The 18,981-nt window shown below is 40.5% G+C and overlaps 1 protein-coding gene across 1 annotated transcript in view; it reads right to left on the reverse strand.

Annotated features, from left to right (window-relative positions):
• ANK3 (ankyrin 3) overlaps window positions 1-18,981 on the reverse strand; it is a 203,057-nt gene that overhangs the window by 74,089 nt on the left and 109,987 nt on the right. Inside the window, 6 exon segments of the mRNA XM_086616892.1 lie at window positions 3,626-3,688; window positions 3,894-3,966; window positions 6,836-6,931; window positions 7,329-7,427; window positions 7,517-7,615; window positions 17,980-18,078. Coding sequence (XP_086473018.1) covers window positions 3,626-3,688; window positions 3,894-3,966; window positions 6,836-6,931; window positions 7,329-7,427; window positions 7,517-7,615; window positions 17,980-18,078 — 529 coding nt within the window.

The raw sequence follows: 18,981 nt of genomic DNA on the forward strand, positions 1-18,981 counted from the left end.
AGCCACAGCCTGTCCAGAGCTGCCTGATGGCAGAAGAGGTACAGCCACAGGGAAGAGCAAGATGCTTCTAGTTGTAGCCAAGCTTTTGGTTTCACACAAGTATGGACCAAAAGCCAATACCAAACCACTGAAACTTTTATGAATCTGTTAAATTTTATGGCGACAAAGAAACTCAGAAAACTCTGAGCATAAAAATACAATAAATCAACCCCTCCTAAAATGATCAACAACAGACTTTCATGCAAGGGGATGCCTTGGCCTGTCTTAAATGCACTTAAACTGCTGTACCTCAGCACCTACTCAGGGATTAGGCAGTGTGCACTCCTGTCCTGTTAGGACATCTGTCTAATCTGCCAGGGATTGATTAGCATGATACTCACTCCTACTGCGAGGAATCTCCATTAAATGGATTTAAAACAGTGTCCTTATTTACACCCAAAAGTTCGTTATCTACTGAAGACCAAATAAAAAAAAAATTAAAAGCTCAACATTAAGTATTTTTGACAATGACTCTCAGTTCTCAACACCTGAACTGTTTTGTTTTGTTTTGTTTTTCCCTTAGCTGCTCACACAGTCTCACCCCTCTTTCCGTCAGCTTCCATCGCTTGCTGTCCCTTCGCCTCTGGGACAGCAGCAGCAGCTTTTTGGGGGGGCTGTTGTGACAGAGCTCATTGCCAGGTTGCGGCAGTTGCAGCAGGGTTTCCGCTTCTTCCACCAGATTAAACCTCTGCATCTGCCTGGAGGGATGCTCCGAGGCTGAGGATGCGAGGGGGTTCCCTCCAGGCCTCCTGCAGACTGGAGTTGTGCTCTAGCACAGCTGACTCCTGGCTCCCCACCAGCCCCGTGGCCATGGGGCGCACCGTTGCGGCTCCCAGCAGCTGCTCAGGGTGTGGGGTGCGAGCTCACATCTGGAGACTGTAAGAGGAAAGACCGAGTTCTTGCAGTCTCAGGTTTCACATTTGTAAGATTTGCAATCTCTTTAAAAATAAAAGCAGAGCATACGTTCAGTGCGCATCAGAATTGCTCTATAATTTTCTACAAACTTTCTGCTACATATGGTGATAAGCCTTCATTTTATTTCCTCAAAATCATGTTCGCATCTTTCAAAAAAACTCCATTTCCTTTTGGTGGTGTAGCAGTTTCTCATCACTTGATCTCATTTGGGCAGAACTGCCAGAGTAGTCTAGGAAAAGGAAGAAAAGACCTGGCCTCTCAACCAGCCTGACTCCAAACCAGACTGGCCTCAGCAGGGAAGAGAAATTACACAGTTTCCATGTAAATACTTATTTAGTGGGCACAGCAAGACATAAAAGCAAGGAAACAGTTTCCTGACATTTGTGTCTGAGCTCTGAGACTCTACTTTCCAAGCCTTCAATTTCTCTTCTGAGAGAAACCTCAAGGATTGTGGCATATTGAGTAATCATTAAACAAGTTTCTCTCACTGAGGAGTTTTGGCTGATGACATGAACGTTAGCCAAGTGGGGAAGAGCTCGGATTTGGGTGGTAAATTTGTGCCCTCTCACTTGGAAATCAGCTCCCTGGCTATGAGATTTGTCGGAGCGCATTACCATCTTTAATATACTAATTTTTACTGGCATAATTGGATGAATTGCAGGTGAATACTCTACCAACACTCAGGAGTTATGGTGATGGGCATCGGTATATTGTCTTTACAGATGTGCAAGTGAGGAAAGAGAGACAGGCCAAATGATTATTACCTCAAAGCCTGTAATTCATCACATGGAATGTGATTGCATAGATTGCACGCTGGAATGCTTCAGCATAGATTAATGAAATAGCTACTATCGGATTTGAGAGCTCCCTTTCAGTGTGAGGTTTGAAAATGACCCTGGTATATATAAACCAGTCTCTTAGCGTCCCTAGTAACAACATGGGCGCAAATAGTCTCTAGGCAAGGAATCGGTCATATTACCTGCATTCTTAATTTTTGGTTTGTTTTGGTTTTTGTTAAACTGGGAGTTAGCGACTATAAAAGCCTTCCACAGATCTTGCACATCCCTGCAGGCTTTGCATTTGACCTTAACAAATGATGCCGTATATTAAAAGACACATTTTACATCTTTGGTTCTAATATTCAGATTCCATATAGGAGTGTTTCTCATCTGTACCTCTCCATATGCTGTGCAGTGGGATACAGCAATAGTTACTGCTCTATTAACTAACACTATTATGCATCAGTGTTCCAGTCAGTTAAAACAATACAGTATTTTGAGCAGCACAATAGCCTGAGAGAGTTATTTGTAAAACAGAGGTGAAGGGTAAGAACACTATCCATTCGGAACTGCAGCAATGGGAACACAATTACAAACTGAAAACAAACTGAAAGCCTCAATGTAGGAATTAAACATGAGCTGTGGACAATGAACTTAGATAAATAGTTTTTACACCTTACTGCTTAAATGCTGTAAAAATTAAGAGTAAATATATCACTAGGGAGGAAGAAAGAGAGATTAACTAAAGAAGCACACAAAAATTGAACCCAGTCACTTGCTTTCCTACTAGAGAGGAAAAAAACTGCAGCTCTAGTGCAAATGAATTGGGACATACAAAAAAGCCTTTAGGACACTGTCATCCTCTTCCTCAACTCAAGACCTTCCTGTTTCTGAATGTCACCTGGGAACCTAATCCTGCCGCAGCCTCTGGAAACCTGCAGTTCCTGGTGAAATTTGCACGGACTCCTGCACATCCAAACCAGGGGAGGTCTGACCTGACAGGAGATGCTGATATCGAGGAGGGAAGCAGTTGTCAAAGGAGTTCTAAATACCTGGGGACCACTGAAGCCACGTCAAGCCTGCCCAGCACTGAGGAGTGAGCTGGGATGGGCAGGTTGCTAGTGCAAATCGCTCAGGAGGCTTGTTAGGGGCACTGAAAGCAGAGGGCTTTATTGCCGCTCTCACAGATTTCACATCACTTTGCAGGACAACGCAGATGAAATCTCAGCTACAAAGTACTTTCTTAATACTAACAGACACCAACATGTTGAGTCCAACGCAGCATCCTCTTTATTCTGGACAAAAGTACTCTGATGTAGTTTCACTGAATATCATGACTGAAATATTATACACTTAAAAAAAAAAAACTTCCAAAAAACGAACAAACAAAAAAACCCTAACAAAAAAAAACACCCTTAAAATACTTTTTTCCAGGCTAAGAGTCTGCTATCAATGTAAATCAACCATTTCAGAGCTCAAGCCAAATCAGAATTTAAAAATACAACAAAAAGTTGATTTATTCTGCTGTTCACTTTCACTATCAGTTATTTCTTCCAAAGTGTTTTGGTATTTGACACTTTTGTCCAATATTTAATTTTTCATGTAACAGTAATAAAACAATTCTCCACTTTATAAAAGCAGCAGCAAAAGGACTATTCCAGGAAACCGGAGGTAATTTGATTTAAAAATTGAGAGTAAGAGATTCAGAGAAAAATTAGAGGATTATCAAGCAATAGCTCAAAAAATTTTTGAAAGCATTCTTAATTGTAAAGCAGAAATTATTGTTAGTGGGATAATAAGAAAATTATCTGAAAGGATTAATTTTCAGACAGATGAAATAAAAGGAAGAGGCTTAAGTTAAATATCACTGCAATACAAAAATGCACAAATACCTTCTTCAACATCTGACAAATATTCAGCATCACTGAGTATTTCAGGGGCATTGGCTTTACGAACTGCATGATTTAAATAAACAAAATAATTAAATAAAAGCATAGACTATCAATGTGTCAACAAAACAACCAATGTAAAACAATAACGAATGTGCAAAGACTATATCCAACTAATACTGTTTGCTTGTTCATTTTTTTTTTTTTAAACACTTCTTAGAATAACAAAAGAACAAAAAATAAGTGAGAGGAGGCTTTTATTTTTAAATACCTTCATCATCAGACATATCAAGAACTTCATTCATGGTTTCGGGTACATTCATTTTGTGCTTTTCTGTAACAGTCTGTCAAAGAAAAGAAATAATTTCAGAGTGCAAGCATCATTTTTCTAAAAATTACAGTTATTTTAAAATTAAATGCAAGATAGGACATACTTTTATCTGCAGTTAGCAAAATAAGATTTAGGATTTTTAGCTTCTTATTCACTTTCTTTTTTATAAATGTGTTCAACCATACATCAGAAAAAAGTATACGAAATAATACAGAAATAGGCAATATTATATTTGTGTTTTAGCAGAAAAAGTGTGATCTGAAAGCCTGGAAGATGATGATATCAAAAGACAAAACAAGTACACTGAAAGGAGTTTTTAATAAGAACTCTAACCAGTTGTCTAAATTTTGAGCAGAAGTATGTAATCTCTATTTAAACTAAACTTTCTGAGCGAAGTACTTCTCCTTTGTCATTAGAAAAATGCTGCAATCTGGGAGCAGGGTTTATCTATGCGAATTTTTTCAGAGGTGCCCCAGCATGAGTTGTGTGTTTTTCCCACAAATGAGAACAATTGTAACCACATGCAGGCTAAATGATACCCCTTCAGGAATTTGTGCATGAAAGACACTCAGAAGTGGTTGGTTGATTTTGATCCTGATGTTTATATTGATTCAGACTCAAAGACCAATGTAAAAAATATTAGAAGCAGAAAAAAAATGTTATGAATTCCTGAAATCTGTTCCTAGAACACCTGTGTGTCCCATGAATGACAACACATGCACATTTTACTCTCCAGCTGGGGTACAGCACAAGCACTGGCAAAGTTTTAGGTCACGCAGAAGACCCTGCAGAGTCACCATTAAGGGAGTGCAGTGGAATTAAAAAAAACCCACAACACAACACCAAACCCTACACCAAAACCCACTCCCATCTTTATGGGATTTTTATATTATATTACTTTTAACAACCGTTACTTCTCATCATTCATATACAAATAAGAAATAATTAACAAGTTCAGGAAGACTTGTTAGAAACAAATAGCTTTTCCATTTTCATTTATTTTAAAATATTTCAGTGTTTCTCTGGCCTCAGTTGGCAGTTCATGTTTCTTGGGCAAATGCCATCACTTGATATCAGCAGAAGAACTCCTGCACACTCAAACATCACAAAACTTACGAAAAGCCTCACGCTTATTTCATTTTATGGGAATTACTTGCAAAGCTTTTTACCACATTACTGTTAAACTAGCAAAAATCACAGGATTTTTTTTTTTTTTTTTTCAGGCACTACTGGCTTTTTTTTTATTGGTGTTTGAGTATAAATTGTAGTAAAATTAGCTATGTTCATCCCTGGTTTCACTAAATTTACCTGTAGGAGTTGTTTAGCCACAAGCCTCAAAAAATAAGTCTTGGCAGTCAAACTGAGTTAAGACCATCAGTTGTAAATCATATTTCATGTCTAGCCTTCCAAAGTCCCACAACTACCCACTTGTGACAGGTAAGCAGCATATTCTGACTTTAATGGAAATTATTTCTGGGCTTCTCTTGAGAGTAGCTATCTGGGGTAGTGTAGGCCTTTCAGCACCTAATGTTTCTTGTAGCACAATTCACAGCCTAACCCACCATCTCTCTACTCTTCTTCATCTATGGAACATAAATGACCGCTCATCTTACGCACAAACTCCCCAAGATTCTTGGTTCTACAAGCTAAGAATGACCTTGTGATATTGGGAGTTCTTAGCATAAAAATGGGATTTTACTTTTCCTGCAACTACCTAGTTGTATACTAGGCAATCATTCAAGCTTATGCTCCCCCGTATAATCTTCTCCATCAAACTTTTCAGGTGTAGAAAACTATTTTGGAATCTTTCTAGAGAAAAGTGTGTTCCTGAGAAAACCTAGAGAGAAGATGTAAGAAAAAATAGTGATTATTTTCCAGCATATTCCTTTGTATTTTATTGTTCTGAAATTTGTCTTTTGTGTGGTGGATTTTCTGTAAGCTACTGAATTACAGAGCACAGCCAGGAAAGTCAAAGGAAGGAAAGGCACATGCAGTAGCAGAGCAAAAATCTGCCTGTCATCCCAAATGCTCATCGTGTTGCAACCACCTGCTTGCACTGACAGACCACACAAATGGGTTATGACAAAACATGGAACACACAGTAACTGTTTTCTGTCTCCGATGTGCCTAAAAACGCACATACTACTTTTTTTCTTTTTAATCAGAAAAAAATAATTGCAGAAAGGAAAAAGCAAATTTGGAGCCAATGCTCTGAATTTATGTTCTTAAGACCCAGTTTTGGCTTTACTACTATGTATGGTGCATGGAGGCTTCTCGCCTCATGAAACCATTTTCTTCATAAAGCAAATTACCAAAACATTAATGAACAAAAGATATTTCTGAGAAATATTTTGGATTCTGTGTATCACCATTTTTTTGATAGCAGGTAATATTTGACTATTGCTAGTCCTTTTAATCTCGCCTGGCTAACACTGCAATAAGCCTTCCTGAGAGGCAAGACAGAGAAGCTGGAGTTCACGTATGTGTCAGTGAACGGATATCTGCGGTTGCAGAAGACAGCCTTCCACCATTTTCAGAAGACGTCAGAAACTACGCAATGAGGTGCTTTTAAGTAAATTCCAAACACTTTGTAGATTGGAATAGATTCCCTTATGCAAAATACAAGCATATGACCACATGGCAGCTATGACCGCTCATTTACACTGTCCATTTTCTGCTCGGTTGGTACTCTTTCTGCAACCGTCCTAATACAGTCCACTACCTTGAAAATACATTGCTCATATTTGACTTAATATTCACCTTATACTGCTAAAAAGGAATAGGTGGAAATTAAACTGGAATCTCGGTAGACACGTAACAAAGCTGAATACACTGGCTTAGGAAAAATTCTTCCATTCCCTACCGAGCTTAGCTGTACTTACAATTGTAGTCATGGTCTCTTCTGTCACCACCTTCAATGTGTCAACGACTGAAATGTAGCCAAGTCGCTTAGCAATGGCGAGGGCAGTGTTTCCATTCTAGCAATTGAAACATTTATAACAAAAGTTGAATGTTAGCAAGGCTAAGTGTACAAACTGCTAATTAACTGTAGAAAAATGCACAATACACGTCACATAAATGTTTGCGTATTGTTGATTGAAAGAAATATTTTTGGGGTAGTAGGATATATAACCATAAGTTTTTAACTCTTTACAGAAACGGGATGAAAATTAAAATATTTTCAGATGTTTGCTGTTCTAGTTTGGGAAGAGATGATGGCGTAGAGGAAGCGGGGTGATAGGAATAGGCTTCCTCTGCTCTTTTCCTCTCCCACCACACATATTTTCTCCACATTTCCCTTGCTCAAATGCTTCGAGTGAGACAACTGAGCCCGAAGGGGAAGCGATGGTCCCGCGGTGGACCCCCTGCACTTACCACAGTGAGCTCGTTGGGCGCCGCGCCGTGCTGGAGCAGGACGTTGATGATGTGGGTGTGCCCCTGCTGCGCAGCCTGGTGCAGTGGCGTGTACCCGTTCTGCAGGCACAGGGAAAGGGAAAGGCTGCAGTGGGCACGGCGCACAAGCCGCCTCCACAGAACGAGAGAGGCAGAGGCAGAAAACTCACCTTCGTTTTGGCATTAACTTTTGCAGAATGTTGCAGAAGGAAGTTAACAATTTTTATGTTTCCGTAGTGGCAGCCAACATGCAAAGGAGTGTATCCCATCTAGAATGAACGTAAGCAATTAGTGAATATCCCACATGTCCCCTGACAAAAAAAAACCACAGATGTGAAACAGCACAAAATCCTGTTAAGCTTTATTTCTTTGGCCTATGCGAAAAATCCTCCAACCTTGAAAAAAAACACTTCTTGTGTTTTTTCTTGTGAATATTGATTCAACTCCCATTCTTTGTGAATCTCTCCAAAGGCCTTGTATTTCTGTAATCTTCAATGTGTCAATGTTGATTAAAGATTTGCCTTCCTCTACAATGGTCAGACTATCAGGTCTCCGGGGCAAAGCCCACCTTTTTAAATAAATGCGTGCATAATGGCTGGCACAGTGAAGTTCACGTGCTTGGTGCTCCTATAGTGTGATAATAAAAAAAATAAGAAAATAAATAAGTAAATAAGTAAGTAACAACTTTATAAAAACCAGGCATGCTGAGGGCTGCCTCAGCTATGGTGCAATTTGCAGCCCATCCATTCTGCCTGAAACACCCAGAAGGTAAATCTAAACCAATGCAACTGATTTGCCAGCTCTGCCAGAACAATATAATCCTACAAAAACTGGAACACCAGCTGGTGAATTGAAGCTCTAAGACAGAAAGGTCTAATTTTTCACGTGTCTGGCCTTGTGTTATGCAAACTGGAAGAAATTGCTTTTTCTTGGCAACTGCAAAGATGAGAAAGTTGAATGTATCATTTTTGTTCCTATTACTTATTTTTCATTACTACTGGACGGACTAAAAATGTTTGTCAACATTGAAACTCCTGCACTGAATGCTCTAAACAGAACTAAAGGGCTTTTTTAGTAAAGTATAGACATTTTGGAAACATTTCCAATCACTTAAAAACCTGACAAGGCTCTTAAAAACTACTATGAGTTTTTAAAAAAACTACTCCTGGTAGCAAAGCAGGAGTCACTAGGCTGACTCTGAACTCACTCACTTTAAAACCCACATATTTAAAATAAGTCAAACAGCATGTTGAAACCTGTTAATTGTAATAAACACTGTAATCAACAGCTAACGTTTAACATACAATGCAATAAAACAAAGCTTGTTCTTGCTGCTCTTTTTCTAATCTCTTAGTCCATGAGAACACTGTTAGCAGTTTTGAAAAAGTTGGACTTACTTGAAATGCTTAATGTAATAGAAGTGTTTAGATTACCTTTCTTGAAGTAATTATCTTTTCCTGCCTTATCTTCCCTACAAGACAACACTATCTCTTCTTCCTTGACAAAAATAATCAATCTAGAGCTGTGCAAAGGACAGTTTGGGAGATGGCTACCTCTAAGCAGGATACTTGCTCTTTTTCCCCATGGCAAGGAGAGAGGCCGCTTTTCCCCAGACCTCCCCCCCCTCACACTAATAGCTTGATGGCTTTCCAGCAGATGCTTTGCTTGGCTCACAGAGGCTTCCTCCTCTCTTGAGGTGAGTCATCGGGATTCCTTTCCTCTTAAAGGTCAGGTTTCATGGGCCCGCTTGACAGGCTCTGAGGTGCTAGAAGGGTCATAGCCAGTGTTCACATGGGGCTTCACATTTTGTAATCAGGATGAAACTACACTGCCGGTGTAATATGTTCTTTTGCTACTTTGGGGGACTTCCAATGCAGTATTGGCCCCATGATCCATTACCAGTTTTTATGGAAAAATCAATTGCTAGGCTGTAAAAATCATTTCTGATATGAGGAAGAGAAATATACTAAATACATGGTAAAATACACTGCAAACATGCACTGTGGGTAATCTACCAGAATTCTGCTTTCTGAAAAAGGGTAAGAGGTGAGGCTGTCTGAGATCATTAATTCCAGTGGCAGAAACATCCCTTATAATATATATGGGGAAACATGGCCATGGCGCATGTTTTGGCTGCTGCTAGAGCCCAAAGCAGTCACATGGCCAGACGGAAAATACAGCATTTGGGATTGAAGGGTCTGGAACTAGATCCAAAAGCCAACTTTGTGGGTAGAAACACTGAAAGATGGGCTGGTTTTGTATTGCCCAGGCTCCTGCTGCTCTCATCAGTGTTTAAAGGTGAAAAGTGCCTTTGCTTTCCTATTCTGAGAAGAAAAGTCTGGTGCCCAAGAGGTAGAGGCACACGGGGATTTAAAAGCTGCAGCCTGTCATCCTTCTTTGTACATCGATGCCACTGAGGTGTGGCCAGGTTAGACAACTTGGTCAAAAGCACCGAGGAGGAAAGTCCAAGGTCAGCCCAGGGTTCAGGAGCCAGCACTACATCACATGTTCAAACCATGAGGTCAAAGCTGCTCAAAGAAAGAAAGAGAAAACCTCAAATATGAACTATTTCCACTAGAGAGAAGTTTCAAGTGCCCATGGGTTTAAACACTACTTCACGCAAAGTTACCTAATTTCCGTTGTATTAACACATGCTAGGAGATGGTAGCTGTGCCAGTTACTTTAAATGAGGGTGTGTATTTTTTTCTTCAGTTAATGATATAACCTTTGCCATCTAAAGAAACTACTGGCTTTGACAGCCAGGACGAGTTAATCATTGCGAGAAATGGCACAGGATCCAAATTCCATCGGCATCAGCAGAGTGAAACTTTCCATTGACTTATATGAATGTTGGATCAGATGCCAAATGACTACAAGGAACTTTTCCCGCAGAATAGTTGCACACAGTGGTAAGAGCCTGAGCACCAGCTAAAATGTAATCATCATGAACTGAACACTGGGACCTCATCTTACTGTTAGTTTAGAGTTGGCCTAATAGCTTCCTAGCAGAGCCCGGGGTCTGAATCTGATAGGGCTCCCTGGGCTGGCCAGAGTCTCAAGTCTTGAGCAGAACGCTGTGCGCATCCACGGCCACGTACCTCAAACGCAGCTTCCGCAGTCCCTGCTTCTACATATCCATAGAAAATCACAGACTAAAACATGGCCAAGCTATCAAAACATTTGTTAAAAAAAAATAATGCTGTGAAACCTCCTCGTACAAGAACTAAACTTCCTTCTGCTTCTTCAAAATACAGGCCTCACAACATGACCTGCAAGGTCAACAAAAATCAGACAACATAAAACCAACTGGGGAGATGAAATCCAAAGTCAAGAGCCACCTGCTGGGACCCCCTGCTAATAAACCTAAAACATTAAAATCTGGAGAGTATCAGAAAGTCAAGGCCAGCTGATCTCAACTTTCCCTTTGAAGTGATCTGTAAAGGCTCCTCTCTCCACCCTGTAACAGTGAATATTGAAGAAGGAGCTATCAACCCCCCAATATTTACTGCAGTACAACATCAATTTCCTTCTACAAATGGTATATACAAAGATTTACATGTGTTACCTTAATAAATGGCTAGAGGAGTAATTATTGATGCTCTTTGTCACTTCTGACCAGACTGCTGTTCAAATCAGAGACTAAGTGAAACTTTTCCTTTTTCCCCTCGAAATGTGTAGTTGAAATCATGGTATTTCTGCGGTGACATGGTCACTGTTCTCCCTACTACAGCTCCTGGTGTCCCAGAGCTGAAGGAGGCTTCCTCTGAAGCTCTTGGTGCTGCTGGTCTGTTCAGGGATGGCAGCTGGAGGCATGTTCACTGAAAGGCAGCTTCTCTGTCTCAGATATCACGCATGTCCTGGGTAGCGATATGGGCACCTGCTAGCCTGGTGGCAAAATACCAGTTTCCTGTCTGAACTCCCTGGAGGGTCCTGGGAGCTTTCTTTTAAGTTTGCCATACCCTGTGGTCATCTCACATCATGTTGTGTTTGATGAGGCAGTGCCTAATGCAGCACACAGTCACTGACAGCAGAGTGACAGAGATCTGACACAGCGGGTCACATCTCACTGGGCATGTTAGACCTCATCAGCCACCAGAGGACATCTTTCATAGTCAGCAACAGTGAAGGCATTGGTCAAAATAAAACTAATTAGCAAAATGCCCTTTTAATGCCTGAGTCCCAGAAAGGATATCCTTTGCTTCTCAGCTACAGTACAGATTCCTGCATTCAACTGTTTCTAGCTCAGGAAGGTGTAACATTTATATTTATATCCCAACACCCTCATGGAAAACAGATGTTCTGTTAACTTTTCTGAAACACTCTGACTGGCAGATTCTGCAATTACGCAACCAAATTAACCATAAAAGTAGTAATTCTCATGACTACTTAAGCTCACTACTTTCATTCTCTACAGAAATGTGTCCAGGAGGCTAAAATATTTTACTTCAAAAGCTATTAGTAATTAAAAAAACCCCAACCAACCACCAAAATCAGCCCCACAATTATACACATTTCTGCACAGCCGTTTAAGTTCAGGGTTATATTTACAGGCAAAGCACCAAGGGACTTAGTAGGCATCCTAATATTAAAAAAGTTACTTCAAAGAAAATCAGGGCTTTTCTTTAACACAGCTTTAACATGCATCACCTTCTGGCAGCCCGCTGCCATGCTGCTTCTAGCAGTTTTAAAGAATGAGCAGCAATATGGGAGTTAGCAGCCGGGAAGGGCTTTTCAAAAGCTAAAAGAATAAGTGCCAAAAAAAATTAAATAAATCAGAAATACTGAGTTTTTAAATTCTAAAGGAACACAAATACAAAGCATCCCTTGTTCTCTTGCCCTTCAGTTTTTTTTGAGGGAAACTATCACAAGCCGTGCATATCATGTCAGTGAATTACTTTAATATCCTCCACTGGTAATAACCATAAATCTTAACAGCTTGAATTACTGCATCTTTCTAGTCATGCTGACTCTCAAGCTGCTCTGTTTTTGTCTTTCTGCTGTAAACGTCAGACAATGAAGCTCCAGTATTACTGCTGATATGGCTAGAAAATGCTCTAGATCCGAAGATCACAAAGGCATCCAGCCTGGATCGAATGAAACAGACAAACCGATGGGTACAGACACACTTCATTGCTTTGCTGAATCAGGGCCTAACATGTCGCAGTACCTTGCAAAGGTTCATTATTGCATATTATTAGGCTGGAAACCTCCACACAAATGACTTGATAACAACTGGGCACGTACCAAGAGCCAAAGAGAGAGATAAAATACCATGAAAATATACTGAAGATATCTGGATTTGAACATTCGTTCTGTATGAAAGCAATTCTCCTCCCTGTCTCCTTCCTATCTCTTTCTGCATCTGAAAATTAGATATTCCAATGGAAAAACTGGATTGCTGTTATGAACCACTGTAGCACTCAGGCTGGTATGTGGCTCCTGCCAGAACAAGGCAGGCAGACGTGAATAAATCTCCCTGAATAAATCTGAAATAAAGGCCCAACTCAACCTGCAAAAGAACATCATGACCTCTCAGTCATCATTACCTCCAACCAATACTAGTTTTAGGAATAAAAGACAGTTTAATACTGGCTTTATTTTCCAGGCAGTCATCAACTGGGGACTGTGAGACCATTAACTCCCCCAGCAGAGGCCTGACACCAAGTACAGTGTAGTAACTGCTGAGATGGAAGCTCCAAATCCTGCTCTTCATCCTTGACTGAACCAACACACTCTTCTCTCATCAGTTTTCCTTTGCCAGCTCATCACAGTAATGCTGTATCCTACAATAACATTATCCAATGGGATAAAGAGTTGAAAAATGACATGTGGAGACCTGCTGAGCCATGAAACAGTATTTACTCGTGCCAACTCTCAGCACAAAAGCCCTGCAACAAAAGCAACATCACACATACCACTATAGCTTTTACACACTCAACATGATGACCAGAGGAGGAGTATCTGCTCACAGCCATGGCTTCAGATTGACTTTTAACTCCCAATATTAGGTGCAAGATGAGCATTCCTTGTGTTAAGCATGATATTACACAACACAGTTTCAGCATCAAAAACTCTTTAATATACCTAAATTCAGATACAAAAATGTCATGTCAGAATAGAGAAGAACTACTACCTTTGTAGTGGAACCCAAACGTGCCTTCTATGAACACTAAATTCATTTTTAAAGCTTTCTAAACGTGAAGGGGTTTGAAGCAGCTCTAAAGCTTCACCACCTGAAGGGCACTTTAGCGTTGCTACTTTTGCACCATTCTATTCTTTTCTTCTTATGTTTAAAGATAAAGTGTTTTCTGGAGCTTAGTCTAACATGGCTAGGCTTTCAACCACATAGCAAAATCCCATCTTCAAGTGGCAGGAGCAGCCTTGTGGCCTCTCAAGCACTAGTTCTGGTGTGCTGAACTACTGTTGTTTACTCTTCAGTGTTGGCTGAGACAGACTCCCCCAGCTCTGAGATTAGAGGCTATTTAGTTAATTGAAGCAACAGAACCAGAAGAATCCCGTAACGCCATCAATAAATGGACTTCAAAACCAGCAGCTATTCTTCCTTTCATGCCTTTTCTACAACAAAGTTCAGGAAAAAAATGTATTGGGATGGAAACCACCCCAAGAAAGAGCAACAGTTGCAATGGTTCAGGTCTAAGAGCAATTTTGAAAACACTCCTAAGTTTTAGCAGCAGAACTGATCTTAATCACACAGAATAATCTTCCACACTAGAGATTTTCTGTAGTATTAGATTTTTTCTTCCCTACGATAGCTTCAAGATACAAGATATATTTTTTCCCAATCTTCTCCTCTAGCCACCTGAGAAACCGCAGTTGTCTGTGGCCCTCAGAACCTGAGCAGCGGTAAGAACTCCCATGTGTCAGAATTGCAAACTCTAGATGTTTTCACAGGGAGTGTAAGTTATATATAAACGATGATTAAAGAACATGTACCAGAGGTGGAAAATGATAGCTCATTGGTGCCTACCCAAGAAGTAGAATGACCTGCTAAGATACTAAGTGTTCTCCCTCTATTGACAGATACTGTGCTGGAGTGACATAACCAAAGCTTATTTAACCTGGGAAAACGAGGAATATGATAAGGAGAGAATCTACACTAAGATAAAAGAAAAAAAAGACTACTGAATAGTCATCTAGACCACAATAATTGAAGTAACGAAAGTGTATGGGTATGAAATGGACAGAAGAAAACAGAAGGTTGTGGTGATGCTGCTGGTAGCAGAGATCCTCAATATAACACCACTGACTTTTAAGGCATGGTTGGCCACTCCTCTGCCACCGTATGTCCGAAGTAATGAATCTGAACTGGACATGCTGGATGGTATCGTGCAAACATGCAAGCATAGCAACAGTGCTTCTGAAGCCAACTCAGCTGTTGCTGTATCTTGCTCCCCAGTGCCTCTGGTTTTAGAGGCAGCATGCACAGACCTTTTTTCCCATAGAACAGTTAATCTATCTAAACAAGAGAGCATGTAACTACAGAGCTACTATTTCACAAGTCAATCATCTAAACTTCACCAGCATAGAACATGAGGTCAAAGTATGGTAGTTCTTACAGCATAACACTTTTCTTTCATTGTACAAGTTCGGAGCTTGTCAGCTCTTTCCGAAGGAATTCAAGATCATCATCTATTCCATGCTAAAATACATAGCACTGCATTGGCACTTTTCTTATGTCACAGGCAGCAGTGAGTGGCTATCTGGCAGACGACCTCTCTGTGGCTGTGTGGAGCCTAGAGGGCTCATCGCTGCACAAACCCAGCAGATGGGCCTCTGCAGAAGCCAGGGAATAAGCGTCAAGCTCATTCCACTCTAATGCAATCCTGCAAGGCATATGGGTACTTTCTTCCTGAAGAGCAGGCAGTCCCCTACAGCAGAGAGGGCAAGTTGGCATGGTAGGCAGGAGAATAAGCCATTGCGTGTGTTCTTCACCACAGACACCTACAGGATTAATAATGCACAGTTTCCCAGAAAGGTGATTTGTTACACCACAAAATAGTTCTGCTTAAATGCATCGTGACTTTGCCTGACCTATGAGTCCCTGCCCCACCTCCTGACAACTGTGGGGCAGTCCCATGGAAGCAAATGTGTACTGGGAAACTATGCTTTACTTGCACTAGTTACCTACAGAACTGAAGAATGAAGATGAACAACAAGGGACTTACTGTTGGTGTTTTTTTAAATTATATGACTATTACGGATGACAGGATTCATGCTGGAGACAAACATGATTGCATTTTTATTCCCTGTGCATGGTTTTACCTACTGACTAGTTCGATTTTCAGAGACACGATTAAGAAATTCAGCTCCACCCAGGGGACATCTCTGAATGAGAAACTGAAGCCCCTTTTCTGTGTGTCTCTACAGAGTCACATGCCTGCTCTACCACACTTTAAGCCTGCCAGGCTTAAAGTTCAGTACAGAGCTTGTGCAACTGTGCCAGGCTGGCCCTGAGACCCAACAAACAAGCCCTGCCTCTCAGCTGTGACAGTATCTCAGACGTTTCCACCATGCTAATATGACTAAAGGCCACTAGTCCAGAACTGGGTCCTATTTGGACATTGGAGAGCAGGCAAAGGGGACACGTGACTGCCTGCACCTGTCAATGTAAACGTCTCCTTAGACTACTTACTATTTGTGGGACAGAGGAGAGTGGGAGAAAGGCAAACGCTCACAGACAAGTTGTACGGGCTAGGAGGTGATTCAGCTCCGACCAGGTTAAAAGAGCAGGTTCCAACGAAAACCGGGTAAGAACTATGTCCGGAAAGGCAACCACATACATCTGAGGAAATCATGCAAAGAATGAACCAGGACAGATACCATCTGCTGCTGGATGATTTAGCAGATAAGAACTCAGACTGATTCATCTGTAAAATACAGGCTGAGGATATGTTACAATAGGATAAAGCTGGAGAAACTCCTGGGATTTCAGCAGAATTATTTCTGTTTCGTGTCAGAATAACATCATTGAAATCACTAGCTGGTACAGTTGGGATTACACAGTAGAAAAAAAATCACATAACAATGTCTTTTCCCTCTGCCACAGATTATAATCAGTTGAGCTGCAGCCACGGATGATGATGTATTCAACCCTTTCTGAGATGTCAGTGTAATGATAGAATGATAATATTGCTGGACAGTGTGACACACCTGGCCACTTCTGGGATGCAAGCACAGCACCTAACTTGTGGCACGCACCTAGCAGAGAGTTGTGAAAGCTGCTACTCTGCACAAAGGGTGCAGGTCAGATTTTGAGACATGGTTCATTTAGCTGATTTAATCAGCTACAGTCTTAAGCATTTGATCACAACTGATTTCTTACCCACCTAAAGGAATGACTCTGAAATCTAGACAATGTATGAAGAATGTAAGTGTAATTAACACTGAGATCATCATCATTAAATTCTGAGCACCATATACACCACGAGTGAGCATAAAACCATTTGTATGCAGGCTCTCGGAATTTACTCATGACATCACTTTTAAAACCAATACTGTGAAGTGGGAGGTGTCATTGCTTGGGGTCTCAAAAGCCATCCCTAAGCACCTTGGAAAGCCACATCTCTTATTTAGGAGTCCAAATATTTACTTTAGGCGAAACTATTTTTAGGCAAGTAAACTTGAAACAGATCACCATCGCATAGATGTATTTCATATTAGATAACAGTGATAAAGAATTTTGAATTTGTCCTCAAGAGTTACATGTTTCATCTCTAATACTATTTTTGAAGGTAGTGTAGAGCAACATTTACTGACAACATAACAGGTTAAAGTTTACGATCAGGAGAACAATGGTCTAGTTTGAACTTGGGACAACAGAAAAAGTCAGTTCCCTAGAATGTGTCGGAATGATGAAATATTTCGCTTCACTATGCTTTGCAAAACAAAGCAGCTCAGAAATTCAGAGGCATCCAGTCCTGAAGGCTGAGTCAAGCTGTAGGAGTAGGGGGTAATCTTTACAAATGAACAATGGCTTTGCTTGCAGAATCATGCCTATGGATGGCTGTTTAGTATCAGCTCAAGAAGAATACTTCATTTCGTAAAGTCTCTGAAGTCATGGGAAAAAATATTAGCCACTTAATAGCCAAGAACACCTACATTGCATTTACACTGTTTCTCTTGCTGTAAATGCAGATGTGTTAAGCAACAGTTCTCCTGTGTTTTGTTCTGCTGTCAGCTGAGTGGAAAATATGTGCAACGTGTAAAAAATACCAAAAGCGGATGAGAATATCCATATGGTAAAAGATTATATGACACTCTGTAGAGAGAGCTCAAGCTTTTGTGAAAATGTCCTTACAAAAAAAAAACCCAGATCAATCCCACTTACCTGCAGTGAAACACAATAGTAGGATACAATCTATATCTATATTGATCTAAATATTTGGCAAGAAATAAGCTTACTGCTCAAAGTCTGAGCATAAAACTAAACATTCAAGTTTACATATCTTCAGACTTCAGAATATTTGTTTTATAAATAAAATATAAAATATTTATTTCAAGAAATGTTTCTCTGCTGTTATTTCAGTTTCATGCTGAAATTGATTACTAGTCCAGTCTATAAGCTCATGCCTCCCCGAAAGGAAATAATTCATGTTGACAGCGATGTTCCTACCTTTGTCTGTGCATCAACAGCAGCTCCCTGGTTAACAAGAACCTCTGCTACATTGACCCTGTCCTCTTGAGCGGCCAGGTGGAGCGGTGTCAGTCCACTCTGTAAATTAGAAGCAACAAGTAACAATCTTCAGAGGAGGCACAAAAATGCTCTTTTTATTTCTATTGCAAACCTCAAAAGTTAGTGTGCTTTAAATATCTGTTTCTGAATGTAGGTGCTGAGCTCAGAGGAAACATGCATCCATAAGTGGGTATGGGGGAACTATTTTCAAAAGGTGGTGTTATCAGTATAATGAGAAACTAGAGATTACAACTGAGCAGTAAGAGATTGAAGGATGTTGCAGGTAATTAGCCTCTGGTGGGACCGAATCAAAATGCCAAGCAGCTGCAATCATGCTCTCTGTATTATTCCTAGGAGCAAAACCATGATAGCCAACGTGATGCAGAATGTGTACATGGCAAATTGCCCTGTGGGGATGCAAAGTACATCCTGCACTGCATAATCCCACACACTTGATTGAGACTGGGGTGTGTGGGGGGAAAATCAACATCTGAAAGAGAAGCTTCCTGAAGGAGGACCCAAAAATAACCAAATTGTAAAGTTAGAAACAGGAAAACACTGCAGCCCTGTGCAGCATGCATCACCCATGGCCTCAGAGGACACTGAGTCTTTCTACCTGCTGAGAATAAAAAAATATTGCCCATGAAATATTTGTCTCTTGCCTTTCTACTTTAGCCACATAAATCCATTCCGAAATTGCACTTTACAACATCGCTGATGTCTAGTGGGGCATTTAAAGAATAAAGGCTGCACATTTGCTAGAAGCATTATTGTAGAGTAGACTTAATAGCCTATAAATTCATACATATAGAAACTAAAATCTACCACCAAATTCCCTTTCCTGCCCCCAGAAGAAATTACATCAAAAGTCACTGTGCTCTAAGGAACACCCCCTGAGGAGGAAGAATCACTTATATTAATGAACAAAATCTCAGACAACCT

Source organism: Tauraco erythrolophus, chromosome 9 (assembly GCF_009769465.1).
Source record: "Tauraco erythrolophus isolate bTauEry1 chromosome 9, bTauEry1.pri, whole genome shotgun sequence".
NCBI classification, from domain to species: domain Eukaryota; kingdom Metazoa; phylum Chordata; class Aves; order Musophagiformes; family Musophagidae; genus Tauraco; species Tauraco erythrolophus.